This window comes from Rhinopithecus roxellana, chromosome 8 (genome assembly GCF_007565055.1).
Source record: "Rhinopithecus roxellana isolate Shanxi Qingling chromosome 8, ASM756505v1, whole genome shotgun sequence".
Classification (NCBI taxonomy): Eukaryota; Metazoa; Chordata; class Mammalia; order Primates; family Cercopithecidae; genus Rhinopithecus; species Rhinopithecus roxellana.
Genome location: NC_044556.1, coordinates 56730245 through 56750236, shown reverse-complemented (window position 1 = coordinate 56750236; position 19992 = coordinate 56730245). Strand labels below are relative to the sequence as shown.

The 19992-nt window shown below is 46.2% G+C and overlaps 1 protein-coding gene across 3 annotated transcripts in view; it reads right to left on the bottom strand.

The window, feature by feature from the left end:
* Positions 1–19992, bottom strand: part of CFAP45 (cilia and flagella associated protein 45) — a 29433-nt gene that overhangs the window by 233 nt on the left and 9208 nt on the right. For all 3 annotated transcript variants that reach the window (XM_030936336.1, XM_010360781.2, XM_030936335.1), the window contains 9 exons: positions 18559–18701; positions 16457–16601; positions 15950–16120; positions 14617–14795; positions 12502–12631; positions 8285–8431; positions 5092–5205; positions 4298–4491; positions 337–561 (listed from right to left, as the gene is read on the bottom strand). In XM_030936336.1, coding sequence (XP_030792196.1) covers positions 337–561; positions 4298–4491; positions 5092–5205; positions 8285–8431; positions 12502–12631; positions 14617–14795; positions 15950–16120; positions 16457–16601; positions 18559–18701 — 1448 coding nt within the window. The remainder of the gene's footprint in view (positions 1–336; positions 562–4297; positions 4492–5091; positions 5206–8284; positions 8432–12501; positions 12632–14616; positions 14796–15949; positions 16121–16456; positions 16602–18558; positions 18702–19992) is intronic.

Here is a 19992-nt window from a genome sequence, read left to right as displayed (position 1 = left end):
CTGGACCAGACAGGAGGCGGGAGGAAGCAGGCTCTGGATGGGGTTTACAGAACCTGGAGGACTGCATCCCCCAATACTGCTCTCATAATCCACCACCGAAACATACATTCATGCCAAGGCTCCAGCATCCTGCCAAGGAGCTCCCAGAGAGCCAGCAAGACCCCATCCCAGGACTTTCTGCTGGAGCCCCCTTCTGAGGGATGAGTCCTGGGTGGGGATGCTCCCTGAGCATCTCTCCCATGGCCCTTCACCCCCAAATCCCATGCTTTCCAGCCTGTGGTGCCATCTTTTTGCGGGAGGGAAGAGGATCTGGGGAAGGAGGAGATTCCAGCGCACCTCAGCTCTTCAAGCTTTTTCCTCTTGATGTCATCGATGCGCTCACGGCGTTTCTGGGCCTCCTCTTTGAGGCGCCGGCCCTCCTCAAAGGTGGCAATCCGGTTCTGCACCTGCTTCTGCTGGTTCTCTCGCACCTGGCGCCGGAGCTCATTGGCATGCTGTAAGCGCCCTGTGGCCTTTTTCTCCTCCTCCAGCCGCTCCTTCTCAATCTGTTCTCTCTGAGCCCTGGGGGAAGGAAACAGGAATGCAATGAACTCAGCTGAGCTGACCCAGGCCAGGAAAAGTGGTGGGGGAGCCTCCTGGGTGGGCTCCTCCGGTAGACATGCCTCAGAGACCGCAGCCCTCTGTGCTCCAGCCCCATTTTGTAACTCAAAGATCAGCCCCAGAAGCTGCTGCCCACGCATCCCCACTTCTCCCACCCAGCGAGAACTAGCTCCAGGGTCGCATGACTAGATGTCATGGGCATGCTTAGAAAGGCCGCCAGTTTGGTTTGATGCTCTGCTTTCACTGTTTTGAAATTCTTAATAATTTTTGAACAAGGGAGTCCACACTCTCTTGCTCTGTCACCCAGGCTGGAACGCAGTGGTGCTATCATAGCTCACCGCAGCCTCAACCACCTGGGCTCAAGTGATTCTCCCACCTCAGCCTCCCAAGTAGCTGGGACTACAAGAGAGTGCCACCACACCCAGCTAATTTGTTGTTTATTATTTGTAGAGATGAAGTCTCATTATGTTGCCCAAGCTACACATTCTTAATTTTCACTGGGCCCTGAAAATTATGTAGCCAGTCTTACACCCAGAGTTTCACCCACTGGGAGATATTGTTGTTCCTACTTCTCCCTGATAACAATGCTTAACTCCTCTCCAGCATATCCTGAGATTTCTTCTCTCTCCTTCCTTCCTTCCTTCCTTCCTTCCTGCCTGCCTGCCTGCCTGCCTGCCTTCTTCCTTGCTTCCTTCCTTCCTTTCCTGCCTCCCTCCCTCCCTCGATGCTTGGAAACGTAAAAGATGCGGTAAAGTGTCATGCTAACTCCACCCTGGTTACTGGAGGAAGGAAGGAGCTCATCCTGGTATCTCTCAGTTCTCTTCCTGATCCACCTCTCCAAATTTCCCTTAGAAACCTCTTCCACAAAAATACTTCATGGACCGTGACATCAGGGAGAAAATCACTAATGGCAACAGGAAAGGCTTAGAAAGCACTCAAATGAAATGCATCTGCATCTCAGAAAAAAATGCATTTATAGGCCTTCTTAAGCTAACATCTAATTTTGTTCTCAACATAATTTAAAAAATGAAATGTAAAATCATCTTAGGCAGGAATTTCTCACCTGCTCTCCTCCCCTAGAGTCACTGATACCCCAACAAAAGGTACCTACAACACTGCTTCATTTCCTCACTTCCCTCTAGCTTTGTTCCAAGATCCACCATACATGTGGCATCCTCTCTACTCCTAGCAACTCTTTCCATCATGCAAACATCTCCTAAAATTCTACACCTTCTACAGAGACCTCCCAGTTTACCTGAAGAGAACTGCTGGCTTCCTCAGCCCTCTGTATTTAGACACCAAATCCTGACTGCCCAGACACATCTCTGATAGCAGGAAGACTCTCTCCTCTTTCCCTTGCCATTGTTTTCCTGTATTTGGAACAGTTTTCTATTGTTTCACCCTCTTCTGAGTGAAGGGGTAAGTGTGGAAAAGGGGGACTTGTATGTGTCACTAGAGAGCCCCGGTGGTGCCAGGCAGTTGAAAATCCAAGTGAGGATGAACCTGGTTATTCCATTGGGTTAGGGCAGTGCTCACAGAGTCTAGCTACGTTTTAGAATCACCTGGGAGTTTTTGAAACATATTCACGCATGGGCCTCATCCCAGACCATTTAAATCACAATCCAGGAAGTGGAGCCTGATCATCATATTTTTCAAAAGCTCCCAGACATTTCTAAAAACCACTTGGTAGGGGAAGTCAGCCATCTCTGCTTAGTCAACAGGCTGAGAAGTATGGACATCCCTCTGTCCAGAAACAAAAGTCCACATATAGGCTGGGCACGGTGGCTCACGCCTGTAATCCCAGCACTTTGGGATGCTGAGGTGGGCGGATCACGAGGTCAGGAGATCGAGACCATCCTGGCTAACACGGTGAAACTCTGTCTCTACTAAAAATACAAAAAATTAGCTGGGCATGGTGGCGGGGGCCTGTTGTCCCAGCTGCTCTGGAGGCTGAGGCAGGAGAATGGTGTGAACCCAGGCGGTGAAGGTTGCAGTGAGCTGAGACCGTGCCATTGCACTCCAGCCTGGGCAACAGAGTGAGACTCCATCTCAAAAAAAAAAAAAAAAAATTCCACATATAGGCCATACAGGAGGCCGTGCTTCTGAAGCAGAGAAAGTTGGATTTGGGCAGCGGCAGAGAAGCTTTTGAGTGAAAACACCCACCACGGTGGTCACATGGCCCTGGAGACACTAGGCCTGGATACTAACCTACAACAACAGGTAAAGTTGAACTTCTCCAAAAACGCTGGTCTAGCTTTAATAACTGGCTAGTGCATATGCTCCAGGCAAATGATGCAAAGGAAAGACAAATGGGTCGGTAGCAAAAGTAGGACTTAAATTTCTTTTCATTAATATTTATTAGTGCCTGTTAACAGCAACACAGATGTCCAAGGGCATAGAGGCCAAGGAGGAGAGGGGAGACATCTGGAAGGCAGTCTGTAGCCCAAGGGCAGAATCTTTGGGGGCATTTAGGAAGCTACTTTCTTCACTAGGTGTCCAGTGACCATGGCACAACCCTGGGGGCAGAGAAAGTTACAGACCCAAAGGGCATCACAGCAGGGGGGACATGCTGGGGCCTGCAGTCCAATAAAAGGCCAAAAATCTGGCTCTGGTAAGGACAGAGGTTCCTGAAGACCTGCTCTGCCTTTAGTTAGCGGTCTGGGTAGCCTGGTCTGGCATGCAACTAACTACCCATTACCAAGAGGAAGGACCTAGAGCATATGAACCAAGAAAGTGATGCTATACTGTTTAATCTCTACTTATCTGAGCATAATGTCTGTAATTTTGTATCTCCTCAATTCAAATTTTGCTTGGCTTGTTTCCTTTTGAAAAATCCTGATGTTGTAGGGTCTGAACCAGAGCAAAAAGACAGTCATTCCCAGTTAGACCAGGAGAACACTCCCAGGGACCAGGTCTGGGGGTGGCAGATCTGACTGGTGGAAAATAGAGCAGAGAGGGAAACCAATGGAGGCTGTGACTGTTGACTGCTTTGGGGGAGGGAGCAGAACAGTGAGAGATGTGAACATTTAGCTTCCACTTATATGTTGAAATTATCATTGAGCCAAAAGAGAAAACAAAAGTAAAAGGATAAAGAGCTACCAAGGAAGAAAGATGGATTGATGTAGGTATGGTCCATCCAAACACAAATCTCTAATACCTTTCCTGTGGAATGGGCAAGAGCAGTGTCTTGTTAATTTCTAATGTCCTCCATGGCATCCAGCACAGAGCCCTGCATTTCTGTGCTTTATATTTGTCAAATGAATGGCAAAAGGCTCCCTTAAAGTCCTGCTCCAATGACTCACAACCCTTAGTGTCTGAAGTTCTTATCTCTATCTTTCCTAAACCACTCCTCTTGCAGTTTCATCCCTAATTTGCAGGGGGACATGAGTCAGAGGGCAGCAGAAGGGACCAGATTTTTACCTTTATTTATACTTTTACTGCTCCAGGGTAAATAATCCCAGTCATCGCCAATTCCTTAAGCAATTCCAGGTGCTATCTCCCAGTTCTCTAATCACAAAATTCTTGGCTCAAGTGAGTTTTACAAGTTTCGATCGTCCATCTAGTTATAATGATCCCACCAACCCAGACAGGATGGACGAGCATCTGTTAACATGCCAGACAGCTTCTCTCTATCCAATATGGACCATCCCTGCTATAGTACAAGGAAAGGAATCCAAGGTTCCCAGGCCCCTCCTACCGAAGAATCCTCTCGAACTCATCTCGATCCCGTTGCACCTGAACAGCCAGAGCATGCTCCTTGAAAGCCACCTGTTCGAGCCGACTTTTCCGCAGCTCGGCCTCTGTTTCCATCTTCTTCTGCGCATTTTCCTTTTCCTTTCTGCGCCACTCTCTGTCTGCAACCTCCTGGTTGCGCTTGGCCCGCAAGGCATCCTGGGAAAATTGGCAGGGGACCAGTGAGGGCACAACATAGCTGGAAGTACAGACCAAGTGCCTTTAAGAAGACACCTACTTACAGACTCTGACAGTCTGCTTTGAAAAGCACCATGAATTTCTCTGGCAGCTAGTTATTCTAGGAAAGGATAAATGGAATACTGTCATCAAACTTTTGGGTTAGAAGATAACCTGAGGGGTCATCTTGTCCTTCCAACCCACTCATCCCAGTTCTTTCCCTGTACCTCAGACATCTCCAGGCAGTCTTGAAATCACTTCTAATTTCAAAAACTGCTAATGATGGAGATACCACAGTTTCCCCTGGTGACACATTTCATTGGTTGGTTAAGGTTGAAAGTTCTTCTTTATGGAGCAGTGAAAAACTTTCTCTTGAACCTTAAGCACATGCTGCACTGCTCAATCCCTGCTGACACAGGCCCTGGGAGCAGGCCCACCCTTTCCTTCTCAAACTACTGAAGTCTAGGTAACTTGCATCCTTTCCTCCACATCTCCACCCTCGAGGCCATTCTACAGGCTGTCAAAGGGATGGATAGGCAAGGGAATGGGAAAAGTAGAGGGAAGTCAAGACTAAGCAGGTACCTGTTCTGCCTGGTAATCTTGGGCCTTCTCCTGCATGGCCCTCAGGCGGGCGATCTCCTTCTCTTTCTCCCTCCGGATTCTCTCCTGCTCAGCCTCAAACTCTGCTTCTCGAGCCTGCCGGAAGGAAAGATGTTGTAGAACAATTGACATTGCCCAGCCTTGCAGAGTGAAACAAAACCCCTACAACAGACTTTCCAATATCCCCCCTACCACTTCCTGACTCCTTTTAAAATAGGACAAAATGAGGCCAGGCACCATGACTCATGCCTATAATGCCAGCACTTTGGGAGGCTGAGGCAGGAGGACTGCTTGAGCCCCAGTTCAAGACCAGCCTAGGCCACAGAGAAAAACTCTGTCTGTACTAGAAATCTAAAAATTAGCCAGGCATGGTGGCATGTGCCTATAGTCCCAGCTACTCGGGAAGCTGAGATAGGAGGATTGCTTGAACCTAGGAAGTCGAGGATGCAGTGAATCATAATTGCATTACTGCATTCCCCTGGGCAACAGAGCAAGACCTTGTCTCAAAATAAATAAATAAATAAGGTAAAATGAATTTAGCAATGCATGAACATAAAAACAATTAACATTTATAAAATGCTTTATTGTTTATAAAACACTGTCCTATGTGTCATCCTGGAGAGCCCTCACAACATTTCATGAGACAGATATTATAGATGAGGAAACTGATGGTCAGAAAGATCAAGGGTCTTGCCCAAGATTGCACAGGAAGTAAACTACCTAACAGGATTTGAACACAGGTACCCTGACCCTGGCTTTCACACTCCTTCCACTATGTCATAGACAATTTTCAAGTTGCAAGGCTACTGGGCCAAGAAACAACAGTGGTTTTTTGCCTGGCTTGTAAAGTACAGCAGGTGGAGGTTATCTCATTAGTGCCTGGGCAAAGAGCCAACCACGCTTTGGGCAGTCCCACAGTGGTTACCAGATATGTAAAGAATGAACCATCAAAATTAGCTCCCTTTCCACCTCTCTGAAAAAACACACATATCCTTAAAAGCTTCCCAAGCCCAGCTTCCCAACTGCCATTTTTAAGCAATCATAAGATGAATGGTGCAGGTTGGAGGCAAATGTGACCTTAATAAAGAATCCTCCCAGCCCGACATGGTGGCTCACACCTGTAATCCCAGCACTTTGGGAGGCTGAGGCAGGCAGATCACAAGGTAAAGAGATCAAACCAGTTGGGGCCAACATGGTGAAACTGCATCTCTACTAAAAATACAAAAATTAGCTGAGCATGGTGGCGCATGTCTGTAGTCCCAGCTACTCCAGAGACTGAGGCAGGAGAATCGCTTGAAGTGGGAGGCAGAGGTTGCAGGGAACGGAGATGGTGTCACTGCACTCCAGCCTAGTGACAGAGCAAGACTCCATCTAAAAAAAAAAACAAAAACAAAAACAAAACAAAAAAAAAAAACAAAAAAACAAAAAACCTTCCTTGGCCCTCATTTTACCTGACCAGACTTCTGTGAAGCCCAGTGAGTTGTCCCTGTAAAGCTGTACAGGGCTGTTGCCAAGCTGCTTCCTCTGTCCACCCTGCCCTAGATAGCAGGACAGGGAACTCTGGGTGTTTCTACAACCAATCTCTGCTTTTAGCTCTGCAGGAGCAGCCCTGGCTGCAAGAATAAATACCACCATGAAGTCGGTAAGGGCTTGTGATATACGTAGATACTTACGGTGGACTGTGGACATGCCCAAGTGCCTGATCCTGTGGCCAGTCTCCCGCCTCTCCCAGCTACACCTTTCCATGATAAAGACAAGATATACTCCTCTCTTGCTTAGAAATTCATGGCGACTCATCATTCCACCCTTCCAGTTCCACTCAAGGTCCAAGACACCCCAACAACTGCTCTTAGGTCTCCATCTCACCACCCTCATTTCTTATTATGTCCACTACAAACTCTCTGCTGCAGCCAGAAAATATGTGCACTAACTCCTACACAGAATTAACTCATTATCCCCACCTTCATCCACTTGGGAAAATAGTGGTTGAGTTCCAATGGTATAGCATTATTCTAGGTAATTTCAGCCTAGTCTGACTGGACACATATTGAAGGATCCAGTATATTTTGAATCATCAATGACTATTTCACAGGATTATTGTAAAGATTAAAAGAGATAACACATGTTAGCACAGAGCCCATGCACAGAGCCCATGCCCAGTGCTCACTAAATGATAGTTATGTGGTTGTTATTATGTAGGAATCATCTATGTCCCCAACCCTGCATTCTCACTCTATTGCTTGCATAGAGTGTCCCCAGCATCCAATAAGAATACTAAAGCCAATAAGTGAGCTTAGCTGAGCTTCATTTTCTGTGGTTGTCTTCAGAACATATAGGTGTACCAAATATGCCATTCGAATTATACTCACACCCTCCCCTTGGCCTTCTTTAAAAATCACTACTATAGAGGAGCATAGAGAAGTACAATGTGTTTCTGTCATCATGGAATTTCAAAACTAGCAGGGCAGACAAGACCAACACATGAAGAATATAATAACTTTTCTGCCACTCTGAGTACTTCCCCTCTTTTTATATAAATCCACGTTCACTTTATCTAAACCACTCTTAAAAGCCTTCTTCTACTCTCCAAACCCCATAGATCCCAATCATTTTATTACTCAACTTTGCCCCAGAATGAACTGACACATTCATGAGCTACATTCATCTGCAACTGTTGGTATGGTTCTCTCCTCCACTGTGCATTTGCTCTGTCTTATAGGTTCTTTGGTGGGAGACAGGGGAAGACTATTTTCTGAGTCTAGCACCCAATACAGGATGCCCAATATAGGCATTTGCACAAGAAATTTATGTAACCTCTGACTCATGATTACCAGGGGTATAATTATGCAAGTCATGACAAATCCACAAAAAACCTACTTTCACCAATGGTTTTAGTTTTCTTTTCTGCCTGCACATGGCCCTCATCCCAACTTCTAATCAAAGGTGTTAATGAGGATAAAGCTAATTTAGGTGTCCTTTCTAAGCTGTCTCTGTTAATAAACAAGTGGCCTGGCTAAGACGAAGAGACAAAGAAGCCAGGCTTTTGAACTAAGGATGTGCATTGTAGAATGAAGGTGCGGCTGCCTTCCACTGAAGTTCCCTAAGTTCTCGGCCCTCCTCTCCCTGTGACAGACATTCCATTCCTAGCCAAAGATCCCAGAAACCTAGTCCCTACCATCTTCTTCTTGGTGAACTCCATCACCATCTGGTCCGCCAGCTTCTCCTGAGCCAGCAGCTCTGCTTTCTGTTTCTGGTTTTCATCATTGATGCGCTTAATCTCAGCTTGCATCTTCAGTTTTTGCTGCTGCCTTTGTTCCATGTCCTGCCCGCAAAAGAAAGAGAGCCTCAGAGTACAAAGAGGTAAGACGAGAAGCCACTGGCATCCAGAGATAGAGAGACGCAGATGGGGGGGGCGGGGGTGGGGGACAAATGCATTGCCTGCGGTCTAGCGTCCACAACCATCCTTTGTTAAAGCTGTTTTTTCAAGGGTCATCAATGAATTTGGTCTTTAACCAAATGGCCTCTTTACAGTCTTCATCCAACTTGACTTTGTGGCAGCCCCTGATGCCATTGATCTCTATATTTTCAGGAAGCAGACGCTCTTAAAGTTCCATGGAATTGCCTCTCACATGTTTTGCTAAATCCCACCCCTGTGGCTTTGCTCATGGTGCTTCCTCCTGCCTTCAATTTCCCTCTCCCATTTAAACCCAACTTTCACTCTCCAGTCAATAGTGACGACTGAAATAACACCTATTGCCCTGAGTACTTTCTATTTCTTGAGCACCGTACACAGACTATCTCTAAATATGTCCTATTTATGACCTAAATATGTCCAAAAATCCTAAAAGGTAGGCCTCATTATCTCTCTTGCTCCAATAAAGAAAGTGCGGCCCAGCATTGAAGTGACTTCCCCACCGGCCACACAGCTTATAATCTCTAGAGCTAAAATTTTGAAACCTGTTCTGTGTAAATTAAAGTATCAACCTTCTCTGGAAATCTTGCTTGATTGCCTCAACTTTCAGTTCTCTCTCCATTTCTAAATTCCCTCTGCACTTAAGGTGGCACCACACCTCTTATAAGGTGATCATACACTGCCTTGCAGGTCCCCACTCATTTCATATGTGTTCGCTCTGCCCCAGTTACAGGACAAGGGACCTTGTGTCAAAAATCCTCTCTTCCCCAAAAACATGTAGCCCAATGCAAGGAAAATAGCAAACATTCGATAACCCATTGCTAAATGAGGCAGGGAAGGTAGGACCAAAGTGAGAGGCATGTGAGAAAGAAAAAAAAAAAAAGTTCTTAGACGCAGAGAAACATTTGACGGAGATCAGAGTACTAATGTGAACAAGGTCCTTTTTAAGGAAGGATCCCCCTGCCTTTCCCAGCCCTGAGCCTTCAATGCCTCTCAATGATCATACCACTTCTGAGCCAAGCACATTCTCAGGTGCAGAGGGGCATTGGAATTAGGGGAAACAGCTGGCCCCCCAATCACCTCCAATCAATCTCAGACTCCTTAAGTTCTTCTACTGATTAACTCACCCCACCTCCCACACTATTTCCAGCTCCCTCCGTTTCTCCAAAGACTAAATCCCTCCCTGGCCTTCCAGCTCTTCCTCAGCCCAGCTGCTGCCCTGATTCATCCAACCAAGGTAACTCTCCCTGTGTGTTGTCCTCTAGAGCTGGCTCTCTGCCAGCTTGGCTCACTGCCCAGTTCAGGGCTCCTTCCTTCAGGAAGCCTTCCGAACTGGAGCCGTATGGCAACTGGCTGCCTCTGAGGTCCATGTGGTGCATGAGTCACAGACATTCCCTCTCTCTCACCATACTCATTTCTTTGCACACTCCACTTCTCCCTTTCTGCTCCTCCAACTCTCACACTCCCTTTCCCCCTTCTCCCCTTCTTCCTTTCCTTTCTAACTGCTTCTCACTGATTTTAGGCCTGCTGTTTGTATCCCAGACATCATTTAATCTCACTGGCCCTCAAAGCTAAAGATGCTGTTGATTTCTGATGTATGACATACATGCAATTATGTATTTATTTACTTCTTTCCCTATTTATTTACTTTTTGGATTGTTGTTTTTGTTGGTTCATTTCCAAGACAACAAAGGACTTTCCCTGTTTCTTTTGAAGCCTTTCCAAAGCAACCCCAGATAAACTCCCTTCACTCTTTTCCCGTTTGCTAGCAAGGTGGGGAACGTTGCCCTTAGTACCACCATGAGATGATACAGTAGGTCTAAAGCTGGGAAGGCACAGGTTTCTACGCTAAAATTGCCCAATAATACTTCCTGGAGACTCAAGGAGTGCCTGTTGGAAGGACATTAAAAGGATAATGACAAAACATCAACGTAATGGTGCTGACTCATGGACTCCTAGAACTTCCTCAGTTAGTCCACCAATTCCCACTCCCCACATCTAGTTGGATTTTCCCGCCCTCACTTCTTGCCCACTACCCTGCATATTTGCCCCATAACTTTCCTTCTTGGCCCTTTCCCATTCTCTCTCCCCTGAGCCAGGAAATGGAGTAACTTGGCCAGGTCTCTCATTGTCTTCACTCTGCTATTCTCCTTCTCATGCAGTTCACAGGGCTGTGTGCCCCTTCAGTTTCCCCAGCTACTCAGGTGATCTTCATTCCTCTTCTCTAGTAGCTCCTCACACTGCAGGTGTGGTGAGAAGGCTTCATAATTACAAGTCTGCCCACCTGCAGGACTCTTCACGTCCCCCTGTCACTCACCACCATCAAATGCACTAGCTGATGACAACTTGACAATTCATAAACACAGGGGAGGGAGAGAATCGTAAAAGAATACGTGTTCCACGAGTTAAATGGCACCATGAGGAGGCAATCAAACAAATTCAGAATGTGAGATATTCTTAAAGGCAACTGGCCTAGCTGCTTCAAAATATCAGTGTTATAAAAAGGAATGAAGAGGGCCGGGCGCGGTGGCTCAAGCCTGTAATCCCAGCACTTTGGGAGGCCGAGACGGGCGGATCACGAGGTCAGGAGATCGAGACCATCCTGGCTAACCTGGTGAAACCCTGTCTCTACTAAAAAATACAAAAAACTAGCTGGGTGAGGTGGTGGGCACCTGTAGTCCCAGTACTCGGGAGGCTGAGGCAGGAGAATGGCGTGAACCTGGGAGGCGGAGCTTGCAGTGAGCTGAGACCTGGCCACTGCACTCCAGCCTGGGCGACAGAGCGAGTCTCTGTCTCAAAAAACAAAAAAAAAAAAAAAAAAGAATGAAGAAATGAATGAATGAATGAATGGGGGAACTCTTCTAGATCAAAACAAACTAAAGAGACTCAACGATTTGCAAGGTTTGCAATGTGCAAACCTTGATTAACATCTAGTTTGGAAACAAGAAAGCCAGAAAAACGTATTTGGAACAATTGGGGAATGTGAATGTGGATTAACTATTAAATGACATTATGGAATCACTGAATTCAAGTTTTTTATGGAGGAGGTGATAATGGTATTGTTGTCATGTAAGACAGTGTCCGTGTTCTTTAGAGCTGCAAGCTGAAGAGTTTAGTGGCAGAGTGTCAAGATATCTGCAACTTACTTTCAAATAGTTTAACAATAAAAAATAAATAAATATATATATATATACACACACACACATACCTAGAAAGAAACAAGCAACTAAGGTAAATGATTAACAATCATTAAATCTAGGTGAAGAGTTTATGGGTGTGATACAATTTTTTCAACTTTTCTGTCTGTGTGTACAAAATTTTCAAAATAAAAAATTGAGGAAAAAAAAAATTATCCAAGTGCCTGCCATATCCCTCACTATGCTAGAGGGTTTTACACATTGTTACATCCCAGAAAAGGCACATAGAAGAGGACATTTTAAGTCTTCTTAGTTTGGGCAGGTATGTCATCATTTCTTTTGCAATAAATATGCCTACTAATTTTATTCGGACTAACAGGAAGAAAAGGTTTGGCTTCACAACACAATTAATGACAATGGGATGCTATGTACTTTGAGTGAAGTAACAGCAGGGAGACTGGAACTCAGATATTGCTACTGTTCATCTACAAAGTATATAATATCCCTAGGTGATTGAGGAAAGACCATAAAACATCCCTGTTTACTTGTGCAATGCATGCAGCCATATATTTCCTTTATGTGTCTATTCACAATGATTTGTCAGTCTTGGACCCCAAGTCCCTGGAAGGAAGGGACAATATCTATCCAAATCACTGCTCATCCCCCAGCATGACACCATGGTGAAATAAATATTTAACATGGCAATAAAAAGTTGATGGTGATGATGTTGTGAAATGAGCATGTGCCTGGCAGAAAACCATTCAACACCCTGAAACCCCAGAGTCTTGAAGGGTTTTGATGCTGCTGGTGGTGAAATGTGGCATTGTCTGTCTGGCCTGTTACCTTTAGATCTTCCTCTTGGAGCTGTTCCATATACTCCAGCATCTGCTCCTTCTCCTGCTCCCGCTGCTCAGCAAGTAGTGATCGTTCCTCCTGGTTCTTTTCCATCTGTTCCACAATTTGCCGCCTTCCTCTTGGAGAGAACAGTGCCACAGTGTCTTAGAAACCCAGGGTCCACGTCTCCCAGAGTCCAACCTCCATCTAAACAACCCCCAAGGTGAGTGGTGTCACAGAAACAATTGACAAGTGCCCCCTAAACATCGATATGCTTCATGAGCCCAGACCAAAGTCCTTCACTCAGGAAGGACCTCAAGGGTTGGCCTCCTTTCTCCTGAGCTCCTGGTTCCAGGGCTCACTTTTCCTGAGATTCTCCTTCTTTATTTGTTTCCCCAAGAGGGGCACCCCACTTGATAAAACACTTTCTACCTTCCAGTAAATAAAGAGTTTCTGAAATCCTACCACCTCCCAAATCTTCCCAGAGTAATCATAGGAAGCTAGCTGAATAGTAAAAACCCAAACAAACAAACAAAAAACAAACAACAACAGCAACAAAAAACCCAGGGTCTATAAGCAGCGTTGCCAGTGATTCCCTATGTGTTAATGGGATGTCAATAAACTTGGAAGCATAGACCCCATGACATATGCGTAAAGGCTGGAAGAATGGGAGAAGACGCAGATTAGGATGAGGATCGAGGGAAAAGAGTATGAGAGCCACATTCAGATGGAGTGCTCAAATTGCTTCATGACTCCAGATGAAGTAAACAGGAGTAAAGAGTAAAAGGGTTACATGAAAACAAGTTTGGGCTCAATATAAGGACCAGCTCAAATCATTACTGTTGCCTAATGAGACAGAGATTTTTCCTTTACTGGAGCTGTTTATGCAGAAGATGGACAGCCACTTAGCCACTAAATAACCTTTTACTGGGAACCTACTATAGTACACCAGGTACCTACCAGAAGTACAGAGGTGAATGTACCAGGTATAGTATACCAGGTACGGAGATGAATGGTTCCAGAGAATAGGATACAGTTGGGGAGATAAAACTGCCATTCAGTGTGGTACAAGAATTATTTACAGAGGTAATTCATGTATTGAATGGTTGGCGTTCTAAATCTAGGACACTATTATTCTATAATTTACTTGCTCTGGGACTTGTCCTTTTCAGCACAAAATGAAGGGGAGACTGAATTGATTCATCCTAACATGAATTAAGCACCTATTACAGGCCAAACACTGTGCTAGGCTCAGAAGCTACAGAAATGGATACGATAGGACCTGTCCCCAATGAGCATAGCATCTAGGAGGGTCAGAGAGCCACAGCACAAGAGTGGGGTGCTGGAGTATAAACACAGAGTGATGGGCGCAGAGAAGGGAGCCACTAAGCCTGCCTGGTGACATGAGGGAGGTGACAGCAAAGCTATGTATAAAGGGAAGGAGAGAGCATTTTCCAGGAGGAAAAGGAGAGGAGGGTAGTCAAAAAAAAGAGAAAACAACAAAAAATTAAGAACTTGTGACATGGCCTGGCATGTTGGGGGCCTGGGAAAAAGCAGAGAGTAGATGGCAGGTAGGGGTAAGAAACGAGATTGCAGCCAGACTGTGAAGTGCCTCCCAGGATTTGAGAAATAAGCTTTTAAAAGTTCTGTGATTCCGGCCAGGCTCACGCCTGTAATCCCAGCACTTTGGGAGGCTGAGGCCGGCTGATCACTTGAGGTCAGAAGTTTGAGACCAGCCTGGGCAACATGGTGAAACCCCATCTCTACTAAATGCCAAAATTAGCTGGGTGTTGTCGTGCGTGCCTGTAATCCCAGCTACTTGGGAGGCTGAAGTAGAAGAATCGTTTGAACCCAGGAGGTGGAGGTTACAGTGAGCCAAGATTATGCCACTACACTCCAGCCTGGGTGACAGAGTGAGACTCCCTCTCAAAAAAAAAAAAAAAAAAAAAAAAAAAAAAAAAAAAAAAAAAAGTTCTGTGATTCTGTGTATCACTTAGTAAAGTTTTAAGATAAGCAGATGACAATAATGACCATTTCGCATTTTTTCCCTCTTTGCTAGGCTACATGGACCTAAAGATACATGGAAATAGCTTAGAGAGGGAGATGCCAAAACCACATCTTTACCTAATTCTTTCCTCCCTCCTCTTCCTGTCCAGTTCCTCCTGCCTTTGAATGGATTTCTGCCGCTCCACTTCCATCATCTGATCCAACCGCTTCTCCTCTGTGTCCAGTTCTTTTTGGATCTGCTGCTTCTCCAGGATTTGGGCATCCCGGATGGCATGGCACTTAGCATTGAGGATAATCTGGAGAGTGGAGATTAAACTGTGGCACTAGGCCTAGGGATGTGTAAGTTTAAGGGGAAGAAATGGGAACAGAATGCTATACTGCTGAGCATGCCGGAGGTGTGCATGACTGCTCACAAGTCTGGGGAAATAAGAATGTTCTTGTATTTACCTTTCCCCTGAATATAGTTGAGCTCAAAATTTTACTGGCCTCCTGCTAGGTGCCAGGGTCTGTGCAAGGAGGGATCTGGAATAGCACCTTTCAGGGAGCTACATCGTAGAGTTTTGGTGGTAATGGGTCACCCTTTGGAAATATGATGAAAGCAGTAGGCCCTCTCCTCCATAAAATTCACTTACAGATATACACACAAAATTTCTATAAAACTTCAGAGGTCCATTGTTCCACTTAAGAGACCCATGAACTCCAGGTTGGACCCCTTGTTCTCCTCAGGGGAGCTAAGACACTCTTGCAGAGGCCAGGCCACAAGATTTTTAAGCTGGAAGAGCCCAACATGACACAAAAGGGATGAAAAGCCATGGGCCCATCAATAAGAACCCAAAAGTAAAACCTTTAGAAAATTAAAGGAGGCAAATGTAGAGAAGATTTACCTGAGAGACAGAAATCAGAGGTGCAGGGATTGGGGAACCAGCACTTTTCATTTGGTAAGGAAATGAACCACGTGCAAATGAGTTACAACAGAATTTAAATGAGCCTCTGGTCTTTATGTTCTCAGCCAAAGGAAGAGCTTTGGGTACTCCAAAAGCATCCAATTGCCTCGACCACCATACGTGGCCAGAACTGAACTAACAGTATGAAAATAAAAGTAGCACTTCACATTTAATTTACCAATCCACAGCCCACAAAGCCTCTCCCATCTATTAGCTTATTTCATCCTGCCAATGATTCCACAAAGCAGTTTTACCACCTTCAAGTTACAAATGAAGAAAGTGAGGCTCAGGGAGGGCAAGTGACTTGCCCAAGGTCACACAGCAAGCAGGTGGCAGAGCCAGTCCTCACTGTGATCACTGCAACTACCACAGCAGGTGCAGCTCTCCTGCTGCCCCTCCCCTGCCCACACCCCCACCAGTCCCTGACCTTGTCCAGTGTGGGAATAAGAGGAGGGAGGCAGGATGGCAGTGAGTGCTCAGAGGGAAGGGAGAGATGAAGAGCCCACCTTGCTCATGTCCTTGAGCTCCTCCTCCTGCTCCATCCGCAGCTTGTTGGCTCTCTGCAGGAGGTTCTGGGCCCGTTCCTTGGCTACCTCCTCCAGGTCACTGAGCTTCTTGTTGTTGTTCCACACCATCTCCTTCTGTTTCATGATCTTCTTTCGTGTCATCACTGCATCCTAAGGGAGACCAGTCTGGCTCAGTGGGGGATTATTTCATGTGCTCTGTGCCCTGGGCACTAGCCTGGCTATCACAGGTGACCCAGTACAATTTTGCCTCGGCCAGTGATGACATCAGAACCAAGAAGTTCCACAGCCTGGCTTCATTCTCAGCCCTCCCCTTGGCCCCAGTTGCTCCCACCTCTCATCTCAGGTATTGCTCTTTGGTCTCCTTTCTGCAATATTTCTTAAGTACGTAATTTGTGCCTCATTTCAGGGACCCCTAATGAGAGTTCCTCAGTACATTTTGATTCTGCGACCCATCTGCAGAGGCAAAGCCTTAGGGAGGTTAACTACCATGATGGCTTCCTTCTCCTTCTTGAAGGCCTGGTCCCTGGCCTCAAGTTCTTCTCTGGTCAGGACATGGGATGCCCATTTGATTCGCTCAAACTCCTCAGGGCTGATGATTAGGGATTCCCCGGAGGGATCCTCTGTGGGAACACTGATACAAGAATGAACAGATTTAGGGAGGTGAGAGGGAAAGTTCTTGGCACCACATTTTAGGCTTCTCTGCTCTCTTCCCCTCTCCCCATCATGCCAGTGGACTTCTCCAGTAGCAGAAGAGACGGCACGTGTGCCATGAGTCCACTGGGGAGTAGAGGTTCCAAGGTGGGGGTCAGGTAGCACTGCAGGCTAAAAAGAGACATTTTAAGTCCTTTTTCTATAAGATCCAACTCATAAGTTACCTTCTCTGTGCAGCTAAGACCCACCCCCCGTCATGTCCACATGTGCCCACTCTGCCCCCCCGACCCACCAAGACCCAATAGATCACCTCCTCCTCTGAGCCCCCACTGCACTCTGTTCTTACTGCCTATATCACAGAAAATCATGCAGGCTCTGTTTCCTTTATGAGCTCCTTCAGGACACAAACTCTGTCTTAACCACATTGGCAGCCTAGTCTCTGGCACAGCGCTTGGCACAGAGTGAGAATTCAAAACAAAGCTGTTGAATTAAACTTTAAAAACAGATTATTCCTCAAGGATGACATAAAAAGGGCAAGAGGACGCCAGACAAGGTTGATATAGATGCTAGTTAGAAACCTAAGCTTCCCTGCCTATCCAGCCTAGAAAGAAGCTTTGAACCCTAAATATTAATTAAAATCTATGATCAACAATAGCCAGAGACATGTCTATAGACCTCTCCTTTCTAGCTATCCAACGCATTCAACAAACCAATCGCTAATTATAATGATTACAAGCAAATGACATACATTAAAGATGGGGGAGGGAGTAGTTGGGGAGGTGGGAAGAAAGCTGCTTCTGGGTGAGGCAGGTACATGCCAATAAGACAGATGGTCTGAGACAGGAAGTGAAACCTCATCTAATAAAACTAGTGTGTGTGTGTTGGGGGAGGGTGGTCCAGGAGATGGACAGAATGAGTGAGTGGATTTGCAGCTTAGCCAAGATCTTGTGTTTCACGAAGCAGAGTGGCCCTAAACAGCCTAGGATCTGGAGTGACCAGCAGTGATCTGAATCTAAGACAGCAGTTCATACTACTTTCAGCAGCCCTGAAAAATAACCAGCCACTTGTCCTCTGATGTGTTTTCAGGACTAGATGGCTCCAAGAAGGATCCCTTCCTCTGGCTCCAGGAGTGGCTGCAGGGCTCTAGCCACATCTGGCCATTTGATGCCAGGGCTGACCAGACATGGTCAGTAAGGAACTGCAGTCCAACACAGCTCCTGGGGTGTGTACCAGATGTGCCTCCCCAGCTGTGACACAGGTAGCATTTTCTGGGAATTAGGGTTTTAGTAGGTGGAGCCAGGGCAGGGAGAACGGTTGTAAAGGGTGAAGCACTAACACAAGAGCTAAACCACCGAGCAGTGTTGGCTCATGGCACATGGTTGAGCTAGGACTAAGCCCCACAGGAGGGGCTCAAGCCTGGGGACAGCTCTAGTCAGGAAGTGGGGCTGAGCTAATCCCAAAGGAAACCAAGGAGCTCCTGTGAATTTCCTCTTATGGCCTTAGAGTCTGGGAGGAAGCCAGGGGCTAATGAGGCATCTGGTTAGTTTCCCTTTGCTTCAGATTCTTAATGCAGCCAAAAGGAAGTGACTCATCTGGATCACTTCCCTTTAGGGAGGGCACTAATGGGGACTTAGAGAGGACTCACTAAGCACCTCCCCTCTACCAGTCCCTTAGCTCACACAGCCAGCCAGAAGTAAGGAAGGAGAATGAAGCTGAGAATAAAGGGCAGTAGCAATAATAGATACAATGGGAGAAACAAGAGAGGCCAGAACGCAGAAGAAAGAAAGAACTATCAAACAAAAAGGGGAAAATGAATAGGAAAGAAGTGGGGATTGGACGGGCAGAATGAAACCAGGTGGGTTTATCCATCTCCCTGCAAAGATCCTTAGCAAAAGGATAGGGACTGGGCAAAGAAGGACAGGGGACTGTGTACTCACATGAGCTCTCGGACCATGTCCCGGGTGATGAGCTGTATGGTCTCTGGCTTTCGATCCAAGCCCAAAGCAGTGAGAGTTTTTTGAAGGGTATGCTTATCTCGGAGCAGCACAATGGGGCTGTCACTGTGGCCCTGGGCTGGGGACTATGAGTTCAGAAAGAATAGCTTAGAAGCTTGTCACCCCCACTTCCTGCTGGTCAGTCCTAACTTCAAGGATAGAGCAGCAGGATGCCCTATATCTGAGCGTGGCTGGATGTGTTCTGTACTGACCAGCTTTTCTTTTCTTTTCTTTACTTTTCTTTTGAGATGGAGTCTTGCTCTGTCACTCAGGCTAGAGTGCAGTGGCGCAATCTTGGCTCACTACAACCACTGCCTCCCGGGTTCAAGCAATTCTCCTGCCTCAGTCTCCCGAGTAGCTGGGATTACAGACAACCACCACCACACCTAGCTAATTTTTGTGTTTTTAGAAGAGACGGGGTTTCTCCATGTTGGCCAGGCTGGTCTCAATCTCCTGACCTCAAGTGATCCGCCCACCTGGGCCTCCCAAATTGCTGGGATTACAGGCGTGAGCCACCGTGCCAGGTCCTGACCAGCTTTTCGGAGAACAAGTCTCTTGTTCTTGTACAGATATTCCTTGCAGAACGGTAGGTATAGTAAGGAGTGGCGGTCACTAGTGTGTGTCTATACCTAGTCTAAAGTCATCAGGAATGAAAGCAAATTTCTGGTCTCTAGATTTTCCTCTCTCCATGAAAGATTTTCCTTTATGAAAGAAGAAATAATTATCTCTCTAGGACCACACAGTGGGTTTGAAGCAATATAATTTGTTACAGACTCTTACAGTCTTTGACATTGGTCATTTTAAATTCTTTCTTACAATTAAATTACTTTAACCCCCACAAAAAGCCATATTGAGGGAGATAGAAATCGCTAAATGACCTGCAGAGGCCTACCCTTAAGATCTATGGGTAGTTCTCTACCAGCTCATTGAGTTGGTGCTGAGGTCAGTGAGTTAGAATTCAGCAAGAACACAGACTGTGTTTTTTTTTTTTTGTTTTGTTTTTGTTTTTCAAAATTCTCCGACCTGAAGGAATTAGATAACAAGAAAATGAAATCACCTGTTTCAGAAAATGTCTAAACACAGGAAAGGATGTGTCATTAATGCAGCCACTGTGATCCTGACCAGAGGCAGGGGAATGGCCCCGCTTGTCCTACCTCACTTTGCACTCACAGTCCCGTGTGCTGCTGCCACCTGGTGCCCATCTCTGCTTTCACGTGGGCACAACTCAGTCATGCCACAGGCCACTTCTGCCCTCTACTGCCTGTTGAGAGACTTCCTGAACTCTTACCCACCAATGAGGCCAAAGAAACTAGACAAGGGACAAGCATTTTTCTGATAACCCCCTTTTGCCAGCCAGCATGACTACTCCTGGAGAAC